Genomic DNA, 14,098 nt, shown 5'->3' with positions numbered 1-14,098 from the left:
GCCTTTGTTCCTTGGAGTTTTCGTCCTGCGCACAGCAAAAGCACTGTTGTACGTATAATGAACACACACGCGAATGAAAAAAAATGTGTACATTCTTGAAGGATATATTTAGTGTGTGTGACCATAATACGTAAATTTTATTTGACTAAGGTAAAAACGCTTTGCGAAATTTCGCTTTTTAATAACAACAACTTAAATTCTATTTATCGTACCCCAAAAATATATAAGGACTAAAAATTTTTATGTATCGAGGAAATATTTTTCATCAAAAAATGTCACCTGATATGGAAATATTTTAAAGCAAACAGAAAAACTTCACGAAAGACTAAAATTTTCTATAATTCTCCAACTTTTCTCTGATTATCCATGTCACTAATTTAATTTTTTTAATACTTGGTGATTTCTAAAACAAGTTAATCAAACACCAATGTTGTAAACATTGTAACATTCTGCGAAAAAAAAAATAGATACATGATTTAAAATAAAATACATTTTTGATGAAGAATAAACACTGCAATCTGGACTTATAGGCTGAAATTCAATGAAATTCCTAATGTATTTAAAAAAAATTAAAAATACTTTTTCAAAAGTAAAGAATTCTACTAAACTTGCATACCGTAAGTGCTCAAAAAATGGTCCATCCGAAAAATAGTCTTTTGGCGGAATTAGCCCACCCTTGAATAAACCCTCGTTGCGTAGTTTTTTTTAAAAAGTTATTTTTTCTCAACTTTTAGCAACATCATGCTCAATTACACATGACTGTCTTTTTCAAATTCTCGTCAAATTTATAGTTCCCAATTTTTCAAAAAGTGACGTAATAGTCTCGCCGTTTGTCAGCTCACTCCACCTAATACAATGCAGGATACTGTTGCGTTTCTTCTGCTGTAGCTTTAAATAAATAAGCAAGTAAGTTTAACACTTCAGTTTGAATCTATCGAAAAAAAAGGTAACGCCGATAGTCACCTTTTCTCTGGAATTTGAGAACTGTTCGATATTTTAATAAATTCTTTGAATTCTCTTTTTTAAGTTTTTGTTTCCTGGTTATAAGTGCTTCAAAAATAATATATCAAATATTGGGTAGTTTTAGCAACAAGCCGAGGGTACGGTATACAACTCTTTTCTATTCGTAAAATATATTCGATAAATTATACGCATGCGCAAAAAAAACTAGACAGAAAATAACAGTGATAAAAACACAATAACTTTGATGTTCTTTTATTTGTAAAGAACTGTTGATAATATAGTAAGTCAATTTTATTAAGTGTTAATTCACTTAAAAAGGGGGATTTTCACGAAGCGAATTGAACGGCGAATTCGATGGCAAATTCGTTTTTTAATTTTCACGACAAAATAAATTAGACGCCAAATTCATTGTTTACATTGGTTAATTGCATTCTGATTGGTCTAAAAGTAGCAGCGAAACCTTTAGCCGCGAAAAAGTAGAAGCTGTTTCTACTTTTCAGCGAAGCGAATATTTCGATGCAAAATCATAACAAACAAAACTGCGCATGCTCAGATACAATTCGCCGTCGAATTCGGCGTTCAATTCGCTTCGTGAAAATCCCCCTTAAGAACTCCACTTTTTTGAAGGTAAACTTTTTAAAACTATACTAAGCTAAAAAAAAGCCAATCAGTAATATGTCCAAGATGACAGTTTAGGCTTATAAAATCTAACTTCAAAGTAAATGCACTATCTAAAAATTAATTTTCGTTTCTTGTAAAACCCTATTTGGTAGTTTTGTTTTCATGCTTTCTCCGCTTCTTTCAGGTAAAACCTTCTTCTATCAAACCCATTCCGATTTTTATGGGCGACAATTTGGTAACATGTTGAATTTCCTTGACGCGCGATAATCGTACTCCAAGCCAAAAAAATCTCCCACACGCGATACAGTCGTTTGCCGTAACTTTGGATCATCTTTTCTTTGGTGTCCGATTTCACCCAGTTGTAATACCAACGCTTGATTGTCTCCGAATAATGTATCCCGATAGTTTCGACGGATTGAACTTCGAAGCCAGCTGCTTCTAGTTGCGCTACTGGAAACGTTAATGGGAGGCTAGCATCTGCTCCTGGAAATATGTAGGTGTCCATGAAGAATCCCCAAAAGAAATCCTCCCACTGCCACGCTCGTCGAAGCCCAGCAATTTGCAAAAAGAAAACACCGTCTTCTTCCAACATATCCGACACTTGAGACAAAAAGGTCGGAAATAATCGGACCCCGACATGTTCGGCCATTTCGAGACATGTTATTTTGTCATACTTTCGTTTCGGAATGTCTCGATAATCCATACAGAGAAATGTACTCGGGATGTCCAGCTTCATGTCTTTAGCTTTTTTTGTCGCCCACTCGATCTAAACCAACACAGACGACATGATAGATTGATAAATTAACAAACCATTACTGTTTCTTTGGGCTTCCTTTTATTCGAAGTTGCAATTACTACGAATTATGAAGTGAACATACCTGATTTTGTGCAATGGTTACACCAGTACTAGATGAACCATATTTTTCAGCTGCATAATTTACTAAGGTGCCCCAACCACAACCAATATCCAAATGTGTGTCGTTTTTTCGAAGCAGAATCTAAAGAGAAACTATATATAAAATTTGTAGTAAGCGCAACCAAGGTAACTTTAAAAATTTAACGAGGATTTACATAAAGAAAATATTTAAAATAGCGTTCTGTATAATCACGACTTTTTACTAACTTTCTTACAGACAGCCTCCATTTTATTTTCTTGCATTTCTTCCAAAGATTCATTTCCGGTGTACTGAATACCACTCGTGTATATCATTAACGGTCCGAGAAAGCTTTCGTAGAAGTCGTTTCCGCGGTCGTAGTGATCACACACCTGCTCTTTGTCTTGCTTTTTAAAATGCAACATTTCCGGTACAAATTTTGTTAAGAAAAATTTCAAGTGCCACCATTGAAGCCTGTACGTAACATACTCGTCTCTGTGTTCTAAACAGTCTAAGACATCACCTTTAAAATCAATCTTTCCCTCTGCGTATAGTTCGTATAAATCTCTTATCGGAATAAAATGTCCACTATGTTCACGTTTCACATCGTTGTCTAAAATCTTTACATAATGATCAATTTTGCTGACCAGATTGCGACGCTCGGTCAAAGTATAAATAAAATTATTGACTCCTAAGAAGAAACTAAATGTAGGCACGAATAATAATACTGCGACCAGTACAAATGCATAAAATGGTAAATCGAGAAAATATGAAATAATCGAGGCAAAACAAAAGAGAAGAAAAGCAATTCTCTTTAAAGTTAGGTATGTCCATGCTTTATCTTCGACCATATTTCTTGATTTCAGTTCTTCTATTCTGATTTCATCCTTCGAATCCCCATCCAAAATGCCGTCCACAGAAGATGACGATTTCCTCAAACTAGGAGCCATTTTTAAGTGTATTTACACTAAAATAAATAAATAAATTATTTGTTATATGAGCAATAAATTCTACACCATAGAAGATTAGAGAATTGTTTCTGGTTGATGATTTGAAAGAATTTTGGGACGATAAGAAAGTAGTGGTAAAAATCCTGGAAACAAGGTTTCTAATTAACTCTGACATACCCAACACAAGTAAAGCCACTGGGGAGGAGTTTTAATACAAAAAACACCACCGGGGAGAAGTTTACTTTGATCATTCAACATAATGAACAACATAAATTTATAACAAAGCTTATAAAACTTAAGGACCGTAGGATGGAGGTATTTTTTGACAGGGGTATTACTCCCTTGTTCCTATGGGTCTGAAGTCCTAAATTTTAGGACGAATATTAAGAATTATGCTGAGACTTCTTCTTTACTCAACAAGCAGAAGTCTGTTTTTACTGCCACTAGTGTCGATGCGAAGGTTTTCACTCGTGCAAATTTCTTTACGAGATTTACGATTATTTTAGAACAGGAAAAAAATCGTCCGATGATGGCTATGATGATATAATAAAGTGCGTGAAATCTATTGAACTCGTTTTTGCTCTACATACTTTTAAAACGACGATCCCCTAAAACCCCATTTACATTACCAATGGTTTGGTTTTAAATTGAGTAATATGAAAAACAATAAAGAAATGCAACAATATACACGTTAACAGAACTTGTTCACACAACCCTTGTTAAGGCTCGTGTTTAAAAATAGTTGGAAAAATTTTCATGAACGAAGCCACACATAACTTTTGTTTCTTGACATTCCAGTGTAATTGCCAACCTTACAGTCGAAGTTACACGACAGATTACGTCATTATATTACTTTATATGGTTTGATTACCACCCCAGACTTACATAAATTCAATTATTATTATAAGCTTTTTGACGTAGCTACTACCAGGGTTTACAGTTTGCCCATCAAAAAAACCGTGAGGAGAGGTGTGATATATCTTTTTCTCAATAACCGTCTCCATTTTTATTCACATTCCACCGTGTCAAATCGTATCGTATCGAAGTTACATCGTAAGTTAAAATCATCTCTTATTTTAAAGTAAAGAAATTTCTTTAAAAAATTCATAATAATTATAACCATATCGTATTCGTCTCGTCTCGTCTCACATCGTTTCGTTTCGCATCGTTTCGTTTCGCATCGTTTCGAATCTATATTCTTTTAAATAAAAAAAAGTTTAATATTTTCTTACTTTAACTGCCCCACCTGATACACCTCGCTTCGTATCTCACGGTCATTCAATTTGTTATATGTTAAGAAAACTAACCCCGAATCAGACTTAATCGTTCCATGGTTTCGGGTCAAAGTTCAACTTTAAGGGAAAACAACACGTTAACAAACCCTGTTCGCACTGTCGATTATTACATATTTATAATTAAGTTAAGAGCCACAGTATATTAGGATATAATTATGCTATTTTTGAATAACAAAATGTGAAATTCCTTTAACTTCTATGCACGTGGTAAATCACGTGTTATAATGAAGCCTCACAGCTGCTATGTTTATGGAAAAACAACAATTCAACGATGTGAAATTTTTATTTGTATGTGTAATAACAAATTCTTGTGATGACATTGTAACTAGGTGTTTAAATACAATTATTATTATTCACTGGTGCATGGCAAACCATGTTTTTAAATGGCAACCACTTAGAACTTATCTTAATACCTTAGTTTACCTGCACGGGACAATCTTTCGTTTGTCTAAACAAAGGCTATCCGTGCTCAATGTTTTTTATACAAACCTAGTTTTAATGAGCATTGAAGCTGAAATTATGTTAAAAATTAAGAACATAATTCTGGATTTCAACGATTTTCAACTAGTTTTTTAAAAAATTTATTTGGATACAATCCGATCGTTCCCCTAAATAAGAACTCTCACTTAAAGCGGTAATCATCAATATCATATGACGTCATTACGTAAGTCGTCGGAAAGGATCGAATTTTCATAGGGGATTTATGGAGCAACGTGCGTCAAGTATGCCTTGCTTTGCGTTTGAATTTTCGCCTCAAAACGGCGATAGCTCGATCCGTTTATATAAACAGCGCACTCCGAGCAACTTAATGACGTCAAAATCGGATTAAATCCGAAATGAGATTAAACGAAAAAGTGTGCCAATATGGCGGAGTAAATGAGACTGATGTGGAGAAAATATTTCACGTCATCAGAGCTCCGGAGACAAATTGTATCGGTTTTACATTTTTTCTTTTTTTCTAAAATATCCATGATCATTTACAATAACAGTGTGTGAAGAAGATTTTACACCAAATCTCTTCACAAAGAATATTTTTATACACAGAGCAAAATTTTTAGTAAATTAAAAAATCTCACGTTCTTATAAAAAAACCAACTTTTTCCATGACTTTCTTAACACAAGGTAGAAATAGCTTGAGAGACGAAAAGAACAAAAAATTCTACAAACTTATTTAAATTTCTTTAAACTTCTTTAGACTTCTTCTTAATACAAGTTCTCATGATTTGTGCTAAAAAATGTTTTGATTTTTTTTGCTCGATTCCCTGCTCTCTTTTGTATATTTCGAACAGGAGCTCAATATTGCCACAGTAAAATTTTTCGCATTAACTAGTTACCAGACTACTGTGAAACGAATAAAAAAATTTTTTAATAGCTTTCTCAGTAAATATTTATTAAAATAGTTCTTCATTGTTCAACTCCGTCGTGCATATCACTCGAATGCAAAACAAAGAAATTAACACCGATAAAAATTAGGGGCCTGTTGAGGAAGTTTACTTTCACTAACTATACAGAATATTTTTGACACCTCCGTGCGCAGCTATTGAAAAGTGCTAAGCACATGGAGCAAACACAAAGTTGGTGCTAAGGTTTTTTTAAATGCGCGCCTCACACTTAGGTTGTAAAAAAATTGGAAATTCAGACCCCCACTAACAAAATGATTGTACCCGTTGTCAGACCGCAAACAAAAAATAGGCTGACATTTTTGTGACGTCATTATTTTACAAAGGATATTTGCTTGTGACAATCACGGGATGTTATTCGCGAGGTGCGAGATCAAATCTCTGAATGGTGTGTCAATTTCTTGAAGAAAATATTTTTAAAGTAAATAAGCTAAGCATGTGATGAGTTGTTTTGGTGAGGAAACAACATGTTTTATAGTAACGAAAAGAATTTCATGACTCATGCATAATTATAATGTCACAAGCAATATCTCTTACAACATTATATGATCTGTGTCTAATGGCGAGATAAAAAAATGAAGTATAATACGATCATCTGAGGCTAGCTGTTTTTTTTTATAACCTTATCAGTCTGTTTGTTCTTATTTGGAAAATTTTGTGTTTATATGAGAATATATTTATTTTTTGTTGCTAATGGAGCTCTATAATAGTGTTCATAAACAATCGAGTCAAAAAAACTACAAGCAGTCTTAAGTTTAAGAGAGGTTTGGAAGAGAATTTAAATCCTGGATTGCCAATTTCATAATCAGGTTGTTCTTAATAATAACTTGAAGCTGTTTATATTTCGTTCCTTTTTTCCGGCAAAATCTGAAGATTTTGTTCTTATACAATTGTTCTTATAAATAAGCGTGTATATTTTCCAGTGAATTCAAAGTATATAGCGAAATTTTCTTAAAACGTCGTGATTTGTTAAGCTTGCTTTCAACTGTCTTGAACATACTATGTTTTTTTAATTCATTATATCTCTTGCACGACTTACCGACGATAACTGAATACTGGAGAACAGATTTTTACGTCAAAAATTAAAACACAAACACGACGAGTGGTTTAACTTATTTAAGCTTATTTAATATACTGAAACCATAGTGTAAACCGAGCTTAATCATGAGAGATACGCAAACTATTTTCTTGTCTCAACACATATAAGAAGCAAAACGTTTCCTCGTGACAGCGTGATGCTCTGTGACGCAAAAATGACTCTTACTCTCCTTCGAGGTTTAATTTAAAAAACGATGACACACTTCGGGTGTCGAACCCAATGCCATTTAGTTGTTTTCTTCAAAGTAATTTGGATATCCACATAGTGTGAAGGTAGTTAACATCCTCCTCCTTTCTTTTGTACACAAGCATTCACCTTTACTTTGGACCACAGCTTCGTTCCCAGCGCCTATTGTCTTGTTGTTATATCGTGACAGCCACTCTCCGAGATTAAATAGAACCTCTTTTCTGTCTTGTGACGTTTTTCTTACGTAGTCTAGTTGCATGGCTCACTTTCGTTGCCATGTTTTCAAGTCATCTTTTGATGCTCTACGTAATTCTGCTACATCATGTGCATGTCGACGATTTTTTATTAGAGCTATTGGTACCGTTAGAAAGTAACGCAAATTAACGCCACTTAGCGCCCAGGGTGAACCAAGCTTTAGGCGTGTAAAACGTAACTCCATTTACCACACCTGCTTTGGGCAAATTAGCGCCAGTTGAAAACGTTTTGTGCGTAAATAGAAAAGAGGTGCTAAGCAATAAAAGAAAAACGTGCAAATGTTAACAATATCAGGCGTCCATAAACTTTTCAATTTTTGAAATAGGTCGATAATCAACCTCGTCCCCAGGACCTCTTTTCGCGATATCAAAAAAGCGAAAAGAGGTCCTGGGGACGAGGTTGGTCGATACTATATAATAGTTACAGACTTACATGCATTATAATTTTTTTTAAGAGAACAAAGACACTAGACACTTGGACTTACCTTATAAACATGAGTAATGCGCATGCGCGCTCGTTACATAAGAAATATAACGTTTACTATGGTTACCGGAGAATACAACATGATAATATCGGCATATCTCATTCGTAAATATATTTATGAGAAATATGTTAGCCATCTTCCTTTCGAATTATCTCATAGGCAGACTTAAAGTTAAACAAAAGAAATTATTAGTCACAAGACAGGAGTGCTATTATAAGACTTCTTTCATTTCATGTTCAATAAAACTAAAAAATAAAATAAACAGAAAACAGTATTTTGACAAAAGTTGTCAATCTTGTACAGAATTCTCCACGCTAAAATTTTTAGGTTATAGGAAACCAACTTATTTTTTACAAGAAAATCTGAATTTTAGCTGGATGTGTTATCCTACGTTGAAATTATAAGTTACATTTCGGCCTAAACCTTGTTACACACTTCGAACGATTTTTAGCTAAAGTTAATGAGAACTATGCAACCTACAGCAACCAACTGACCAGCAACCTCGTCCACAGGGCGTTTTAGATTTGGGATGGATGCAACTTCTACCTTTTATTTTTAAACTCACCATAAAAACAAAAAACTCAAAAATTGACAAGCAGGTGGGGGGGGGGGGGGGGGGTTCTTGCTTTAAAACTAGCTAAAACTTAAACTCGTCGTGTTAATTTGGCTGACTAACGATCCTCTCAATTATTTGCGCACTCCTTAGAAATGGTTAAGCAAGGCGAATAATTCTTTTTGTTGAGCAGAGCTTGTTACGTGACCACTCTAGGCAAGCGTCTTTTTCCAAGATTCTGTCCCAATGTAGAAAAACCCTTAAACCCTGGAGACAAGGTTGCTGACCAAGTTGAAAATTTAAGCGACTGAGGCTGGAATTTGTGCGATCTAACAAACAAGCGGCGAAACAATCATTTAAAAAAATGATTAATCTTTTTATTTTGTAGTCAATTAAATAAAAGTGAAAAACAACAAATGTATGCTGAAATAATGTCAAATTCGAATCTTATTCTTAACAACACAGGCTGATATTAAAATTTTGCTCTTGAAAACACTGTCTTTTAAATTAAAAATGACTTCCATAAGTTCTAATTAAAAAAGTTTATCAAAGAAAAAAGAGAGGGAGAATGGGTAGTACAGTTGTAATCATAGACATAAAAATATGAGAGAAATGTAAATAAATATAGATGTTCATAAAGAAATTAAAAACCATAAAAAAATAACAAAAAGGACTAACTACACAAAAATCAACAAACATTGAAAAAATAATAATAATAAACGAATGTTGTGAACTTTAAAATTTGTTACAAAACAACAAAATATAAAAACGGTGGAAATAAAAAAGTAAAATATAAACAAAGAGTAAACAAAGAAAGGATTGAAAAACCCAAAGTAGGAAAAATATTCCACGGAAATCAAATTAGGCTGCACTCACTCAACAAATTCGTCAAATTATCTTTTTTCTTCTTCTTCTTTTATTTTCGCCCAAAAGAAGAGATAACATCTTCGTTTTATCAAAGCTATGCTACGAAAAACATCTGGCTTGATTGTATCATTAATTACGCTCCGGTGTAGCTGCTTTTTATCAATTCTAAATATTTATCGGGCTAAGATTCAGAAACTCAGCGGTGGAGTGTTAAATAGGAAACATTTCTTTCGCTTTTTTTTTTCTGGCTTTACTTTTTAACTTTTAATTTTATTTTAACGAAATTTCAGGCTATATATTAATCCACAAAATAGTATACAATTAACTTAATTAAGCGAATCCTCTTCTTTCTTTTTTACATGTAATTTTAATGAACGAGATCAAACTGTACTTAGAACAAACGACTCTAATTTACACAATGGGATCGTTTCCGTGTTTCAACATTTAAAAAAGGATTGAGCGAGTCCAATGTTTAGAATTGAATCTATTTAGAACAATGGTATAGCTTTCTTTCAACTCTCTTTTAAAAAATACAACAAAAAAGTTAATGAAAACCTTGTATCTACCCTTTTTTTCTATCTCTGTTGTCATATAGACACTGGGTACTAGACTGTCTAAACTTTCTACGTTTATGTTGAATATGCGACCTACTTTCCAGCCTCTTGTCGTTTCTTTAACATAGGTACAGCGGAAATGAGCATATCTGGTTGTGTCCTTGTATAAAACGAGGTTAGCTAGCCAACCATTCCCTGTCTAAATTTCAAACTTCAAAAATGTAATATTTAGTTGGGTATTGTTAATCTTTGACGTTACAACATTCATTCTAAAACATATAGAATACAGTCGAAAATACTTTCTGTTCTTTAAAAAATACTTTTTCGGTATAAACTATTTAGGTGTCAAAGGTTTAGGTTTACCCCCCCCCCCCTCCCCTCTGATGTCGGGTTGACGTCCAGCATATACTTGTGGGGTTATCACCGCTGCCATAATTCTTAATCGCACGATGAGAATTACCCTAAAACAATAATAGTCTGATGTTACAGGAGGTTTGACTAAACTTTCATTACCGCAGACGTAGCCACCTACTGAATAATTTACGATTTGAGGGTCACGGAGCGAGGCCTCCTCCAGGGTCATGTTGATATCACCGTCCTGATGTAAAAAAGACAATATGCGCTAGAAACGATTAGAGGACTAGAACTATGAAACAAATTCCTTGACAGCGACATGAAAACTCTTTCAACATTTGACCAATTTACACGGAAACTAAGACGTAAACTATTATCTACTAACAATGAACTACGCCTTTTTTAGATCCCAAAACAGTTAAGGATCTAGCTATAGCTTTTAAGCTACCTCTGGCTAAAAAGTGAGAATAGCCAAATGCAGTTTTTAGCTAGCTACCACAACTTTTATGATGCTAAAGGTAATTAGGTGACTACACATTTTATTATTGTCATGAAAACATATTCCGCAGAGTAAATTTTGTTAACTGGACAGTGTAACGGTGGGCTGTTTCCTGTGTTTTTGTTTAAATCGTTGTGATAAATAAAATGTTTTAGAAAAATAGTATCAGGCCTATTACTCATGTGTAACACGGTTTACCTGGAATAGACGTTTAATCTGGTGTTAAAAACAGACTTTTGTGTGTGTTTTTATTTAATTTGAATCTGTGATACGTTTTTTGGAAAAGGCTATTACGCCTATAGGCATGTGTGACACAGTTTACCTGTACTAAGTGCTTAGTTCAGTGTCACTAGTCCAGTGTAATATTGGCTAATTGTTTTTTCCAGACGGGGTAACAACGGGTTGTAAACTGTGCTAAAAGGGTATTGAGCATAAACGCATGTGTAACACGATTTTCCTGTACTAAGCTCAGTCCAATGTTAACAACGGGCTGTTTCCTGTATTTCTGTTTAACTGAAGTTGCGTTAAAGTTTGTTTCGGTAAAGGGTATATATTACACCTATATGGATGTGCAACATTGTTTACTTGCACTAAGCACTTAGCCTGAAGTAAAATTCATTTTTGAACTTTCACCGGGAACATTCTCCAAAAAATAAAGAAGGTTGGCTGACTGTTTCTGGTATGACGGGAAAGCAACGAATTGTAAACTGTGTTTTTGTTTCAGCTAAAGTTATATTTTAAAAAATACATTGCAACTGAAACACTTAAATTTTGTAGTCGCCTTAACTACATTTACAACATACTGCATACCTGTACTAAAACGCTCCACCTGAATGTGTGACACTGATTGCGGTTCTAATTAGGCACTCTGCACAGTTACTTGTGGCTTAACCCAGCGTTTCGACACCAGGTATCTCGGCTAGTTAAGAAAACCTACCAAACTGTTGTGAGTTAGACTTGCACGACAATGTTGACTTCATGTGAACCTTCTTTCATATTTTGTTAGCGTTTATAACTGAAGTTACCTATACTGAGTCTTGTGACTTGTCTTGATGTCCGTTGATATCTTCAATAGCGCGGCATCCCTTTTGAGCGTAAAAAATTGAGCGGTAAAACGGTTTTTAGGAATTTTTGCAGGTCGCACCGAGTCTATCGTTGATGTAACATTACACCAAAATTCTCCAGGGGCGGAATTAGGCCTGCGTAAAAAGCGCAGACAAAAAAAAAGGGTCAGTAAGGTAATTGAGTACTGATCAAATATTTAAAACAAAATGCTTCTTTTTTTCGGTCGACCAAGCAAACCTCTTTGGGAACCTCAAAAAAAGTTTAGCCAAACATTTTTTGAGTCACGCCTTAACTCTTTAAAGACATACATAAAAATTATATACCTTAATCAAAAGAAGAAAGAAAATTTGGTGTTAGTTGGTGTTTGGGAGATTAAAAAACATACATGCTTACACCTTTTTGAATGTTTACATTTTCTGAGGTAAGCCCTTCTAGCTCTAACAACTGTGTGGCAAAAATAATGATGCAGAAGTTTGCTGAAGAAAGGTCTTTTTCAGCCCATTTCTTTCTACGGAGACATTTTCGAGGCTTTAAACTATTATTTAGTGTAGATGGATAACTTCTGATTGACATATATTCATATAAACTTTTAATGATACCTTTGTGCAAAGAAATAAACTAAAAAGGACCTCACTTTACCTAGCGCTTGCATCCTTTTGCCTGCCACGCAATTGTTAAAGCCGAAAGGGCTTACCACGGAATATGTAAACATTCAAAAAGGTCTACACTTTTGACATATAGCTGATAAACATGACAATTTTGGTGCAGACATCTTCCCTCTTAGATATACTCTATTTGTTGCCCATCCCTTAAAATGACGTCAGCTAAAGTCAGGAAAATGAATAGCAATATGTGGGTGAAAATGCCATGATGAAGCATCCAGAACTAAAAAGGACTCAATAATGAAAACCAATTGTCAACTTACCCTACGCTAAACTTACAGTTTTATATTAGTAAAACCTGGTAGACAGGGTTAGCTACATAAGTCACCGTTTTCTGCTTTCAACTAGATACTAATTCTAAAATCACATTTAGCTAGCTAGCTATAAACTTTTGACTAACATCACTCCAGGACAGGATTTGGATAACAAATCAACAACTTACTCGTTTTGTTGTTGGTGATTTATATATGTGTACAGTTAGTTATAATGAATGCTGGGTAAACAGACAAGAGCAAGTAAAAAACAACCTAGAGATTAGCGTTGTACTGGAACTTTTTCAATAGCCTGGATATAAAAAAATTCGAGGCATCAAGGCTCTGGGCTGTATCTATCTTCCCGGGCGATTTTAAAGATTCCGCTTCCCACCGGCGGAAAACAAAGAGCAAAATAATTACTTTATCCTTTTATACAAAACCATTGTAAATGATGAAATTCGACATGATGTAAATTTTTAACAGATTATTACTACCTGAACGAATTTAAATTCTCTTTCATGTAGGCCCCAACCTTATATCTCATAGTTGAGTGGTCACGAGTTCTGATTAATGGACAGCATGTTGGTGTGTCGGTGTACGAAGTCTACGGGTTAAACGCAAAAGTATTTTCCACGAAAGGAGGTAGAAGAAGTTGATCAAAAAAGCTTTCGCAATTCCCCTTAAAAAGTACTCTCCTTACTTTTCATTTCATACATAATTCCATGGAAATTTGCAAAAACAAATTAATCGCTATGATGACAATTTGTTTATCAAAAAATGTCTTCAAATTGTAAATATTTTTGTATGAATAAAGTTTAAACAGGATTTATCGATAGCTGTGGAATTTCAGAACGCGGTCTAAACTTATTGAACTACATTTTTCATACTTAGTTAGATCAAAAATTTTAAAGAGCTATTCTTTACTTACGTTGACACGCCCCAATTTCTGACATCTCCGGGTGGTGGAGCGGATTACTTTAATAATGCGGACATTGCTGAAAGTGGAGCTAGCGTATTTCCGACTTTGGTTACTCGGCCTACACCCCTGCCAAAGTAAAAGTCTTACAGCCTAACTGTTTGTACATTTCGAGAATGACATAAAAACGTGCAATTTCCCAATAATACTTTCAGAGTTGTAACTAACCTGGTTTCGCAGGAAACG

The 14,098-nt window shown here is 34.3% G+C and overlaps 1 protein-coding gene across 2 annotated transcripts; it reads right to left on the bottom strand.

The window, feature by feature from the left end:
- Positions 1 to 417: 417 nt before the first annotated feature.
- On the bottom strand, positions 418 to 9,701 carry LOC130628742 (uncharacterized). Of its 2 annotated transcripts, none has more exons than XM_057441736.1 (4): positions 9,558 to 9,701; positions 2,708 to 3,426; positions 2,463 to 2,582; positions 418 to 2,350 (listed from the first exon to the last, which is right to left on the bottom strand). In XM_057441736.1, the coding sequence occupies exons 2-4, from the start codon at positions 3,407 to 3,409 to the stop codon at positions 1,745 to 1,747; spliced, it is 1,428 nt and encodes a 475-aa protein (XP_057297719.1). In that variant the 5' UTR covers positions 3,410 to 3,426; positions 9,558 to 9,701; the 3' UTR covers positions 418 to 1,744. The 2 variants fall into 2 exon arrangements, with proteins under 2 accessions (XP_057297719.1, XP_057297720.1); XM_057441737.1 differs by lacking the exon at positions 9,558 to 9,701 and adding an exon at positions 4,642 to 5,729.
- Between the last annotated feature and the right edge of the window lie 4,397 nt (positions 9,702 to 14,098).

Source organism: Hydractinia symbiolongicarpus, chromosome 15 (assembly GCF_029227915.1).
Source record: "Hydractinia symbiolongicarpus strain clone_291-10 chromosome 15, HSymV2.1, whole genome shotgun sequence".
In the NCBI taxonomy this organism is placed as follows: Eukaryota; Metazoa; Cnidaria; class Hydrozoa; order Anthoathecata; family Hydractiniidae; genus Hydractinia; species Hydractinia symbiolongicarpus.
The sequence above is the reverse complement of the archived record's forward strand: the minus strand, read 5'-3'. Positions and strand labels throughout refer to the sequence as shown.

What these genes read in the sequence shown, in the direction of transcription:
- LOC130628742 (XM_057441736.1), bottom strand. Translation starts at nt 3,409, where the DNA reads ATGGCTCCTAGTTTGAGGAAATCGTCATCTTCTGTGGACGGCATTTTG. An exon ending in TGGAGGCTGTCTGTAAGAAA is followed by an intron (nt 2,583 to 2,707) that starts GTTAGTAAAAAG and finishes GTTTCTCTTTAG; the next exon opens with ATTCTGCTTCGAAAAAACGA. An exon ending in TAACCATTGCACAAAATCAG is followed by an intron (nt 2,351 to 2,462) that starts GTATGTTCACTT and finishes GTGTTGGTTTAG; the next exon opens with ATCGAGTGGGCGACAAAAAA.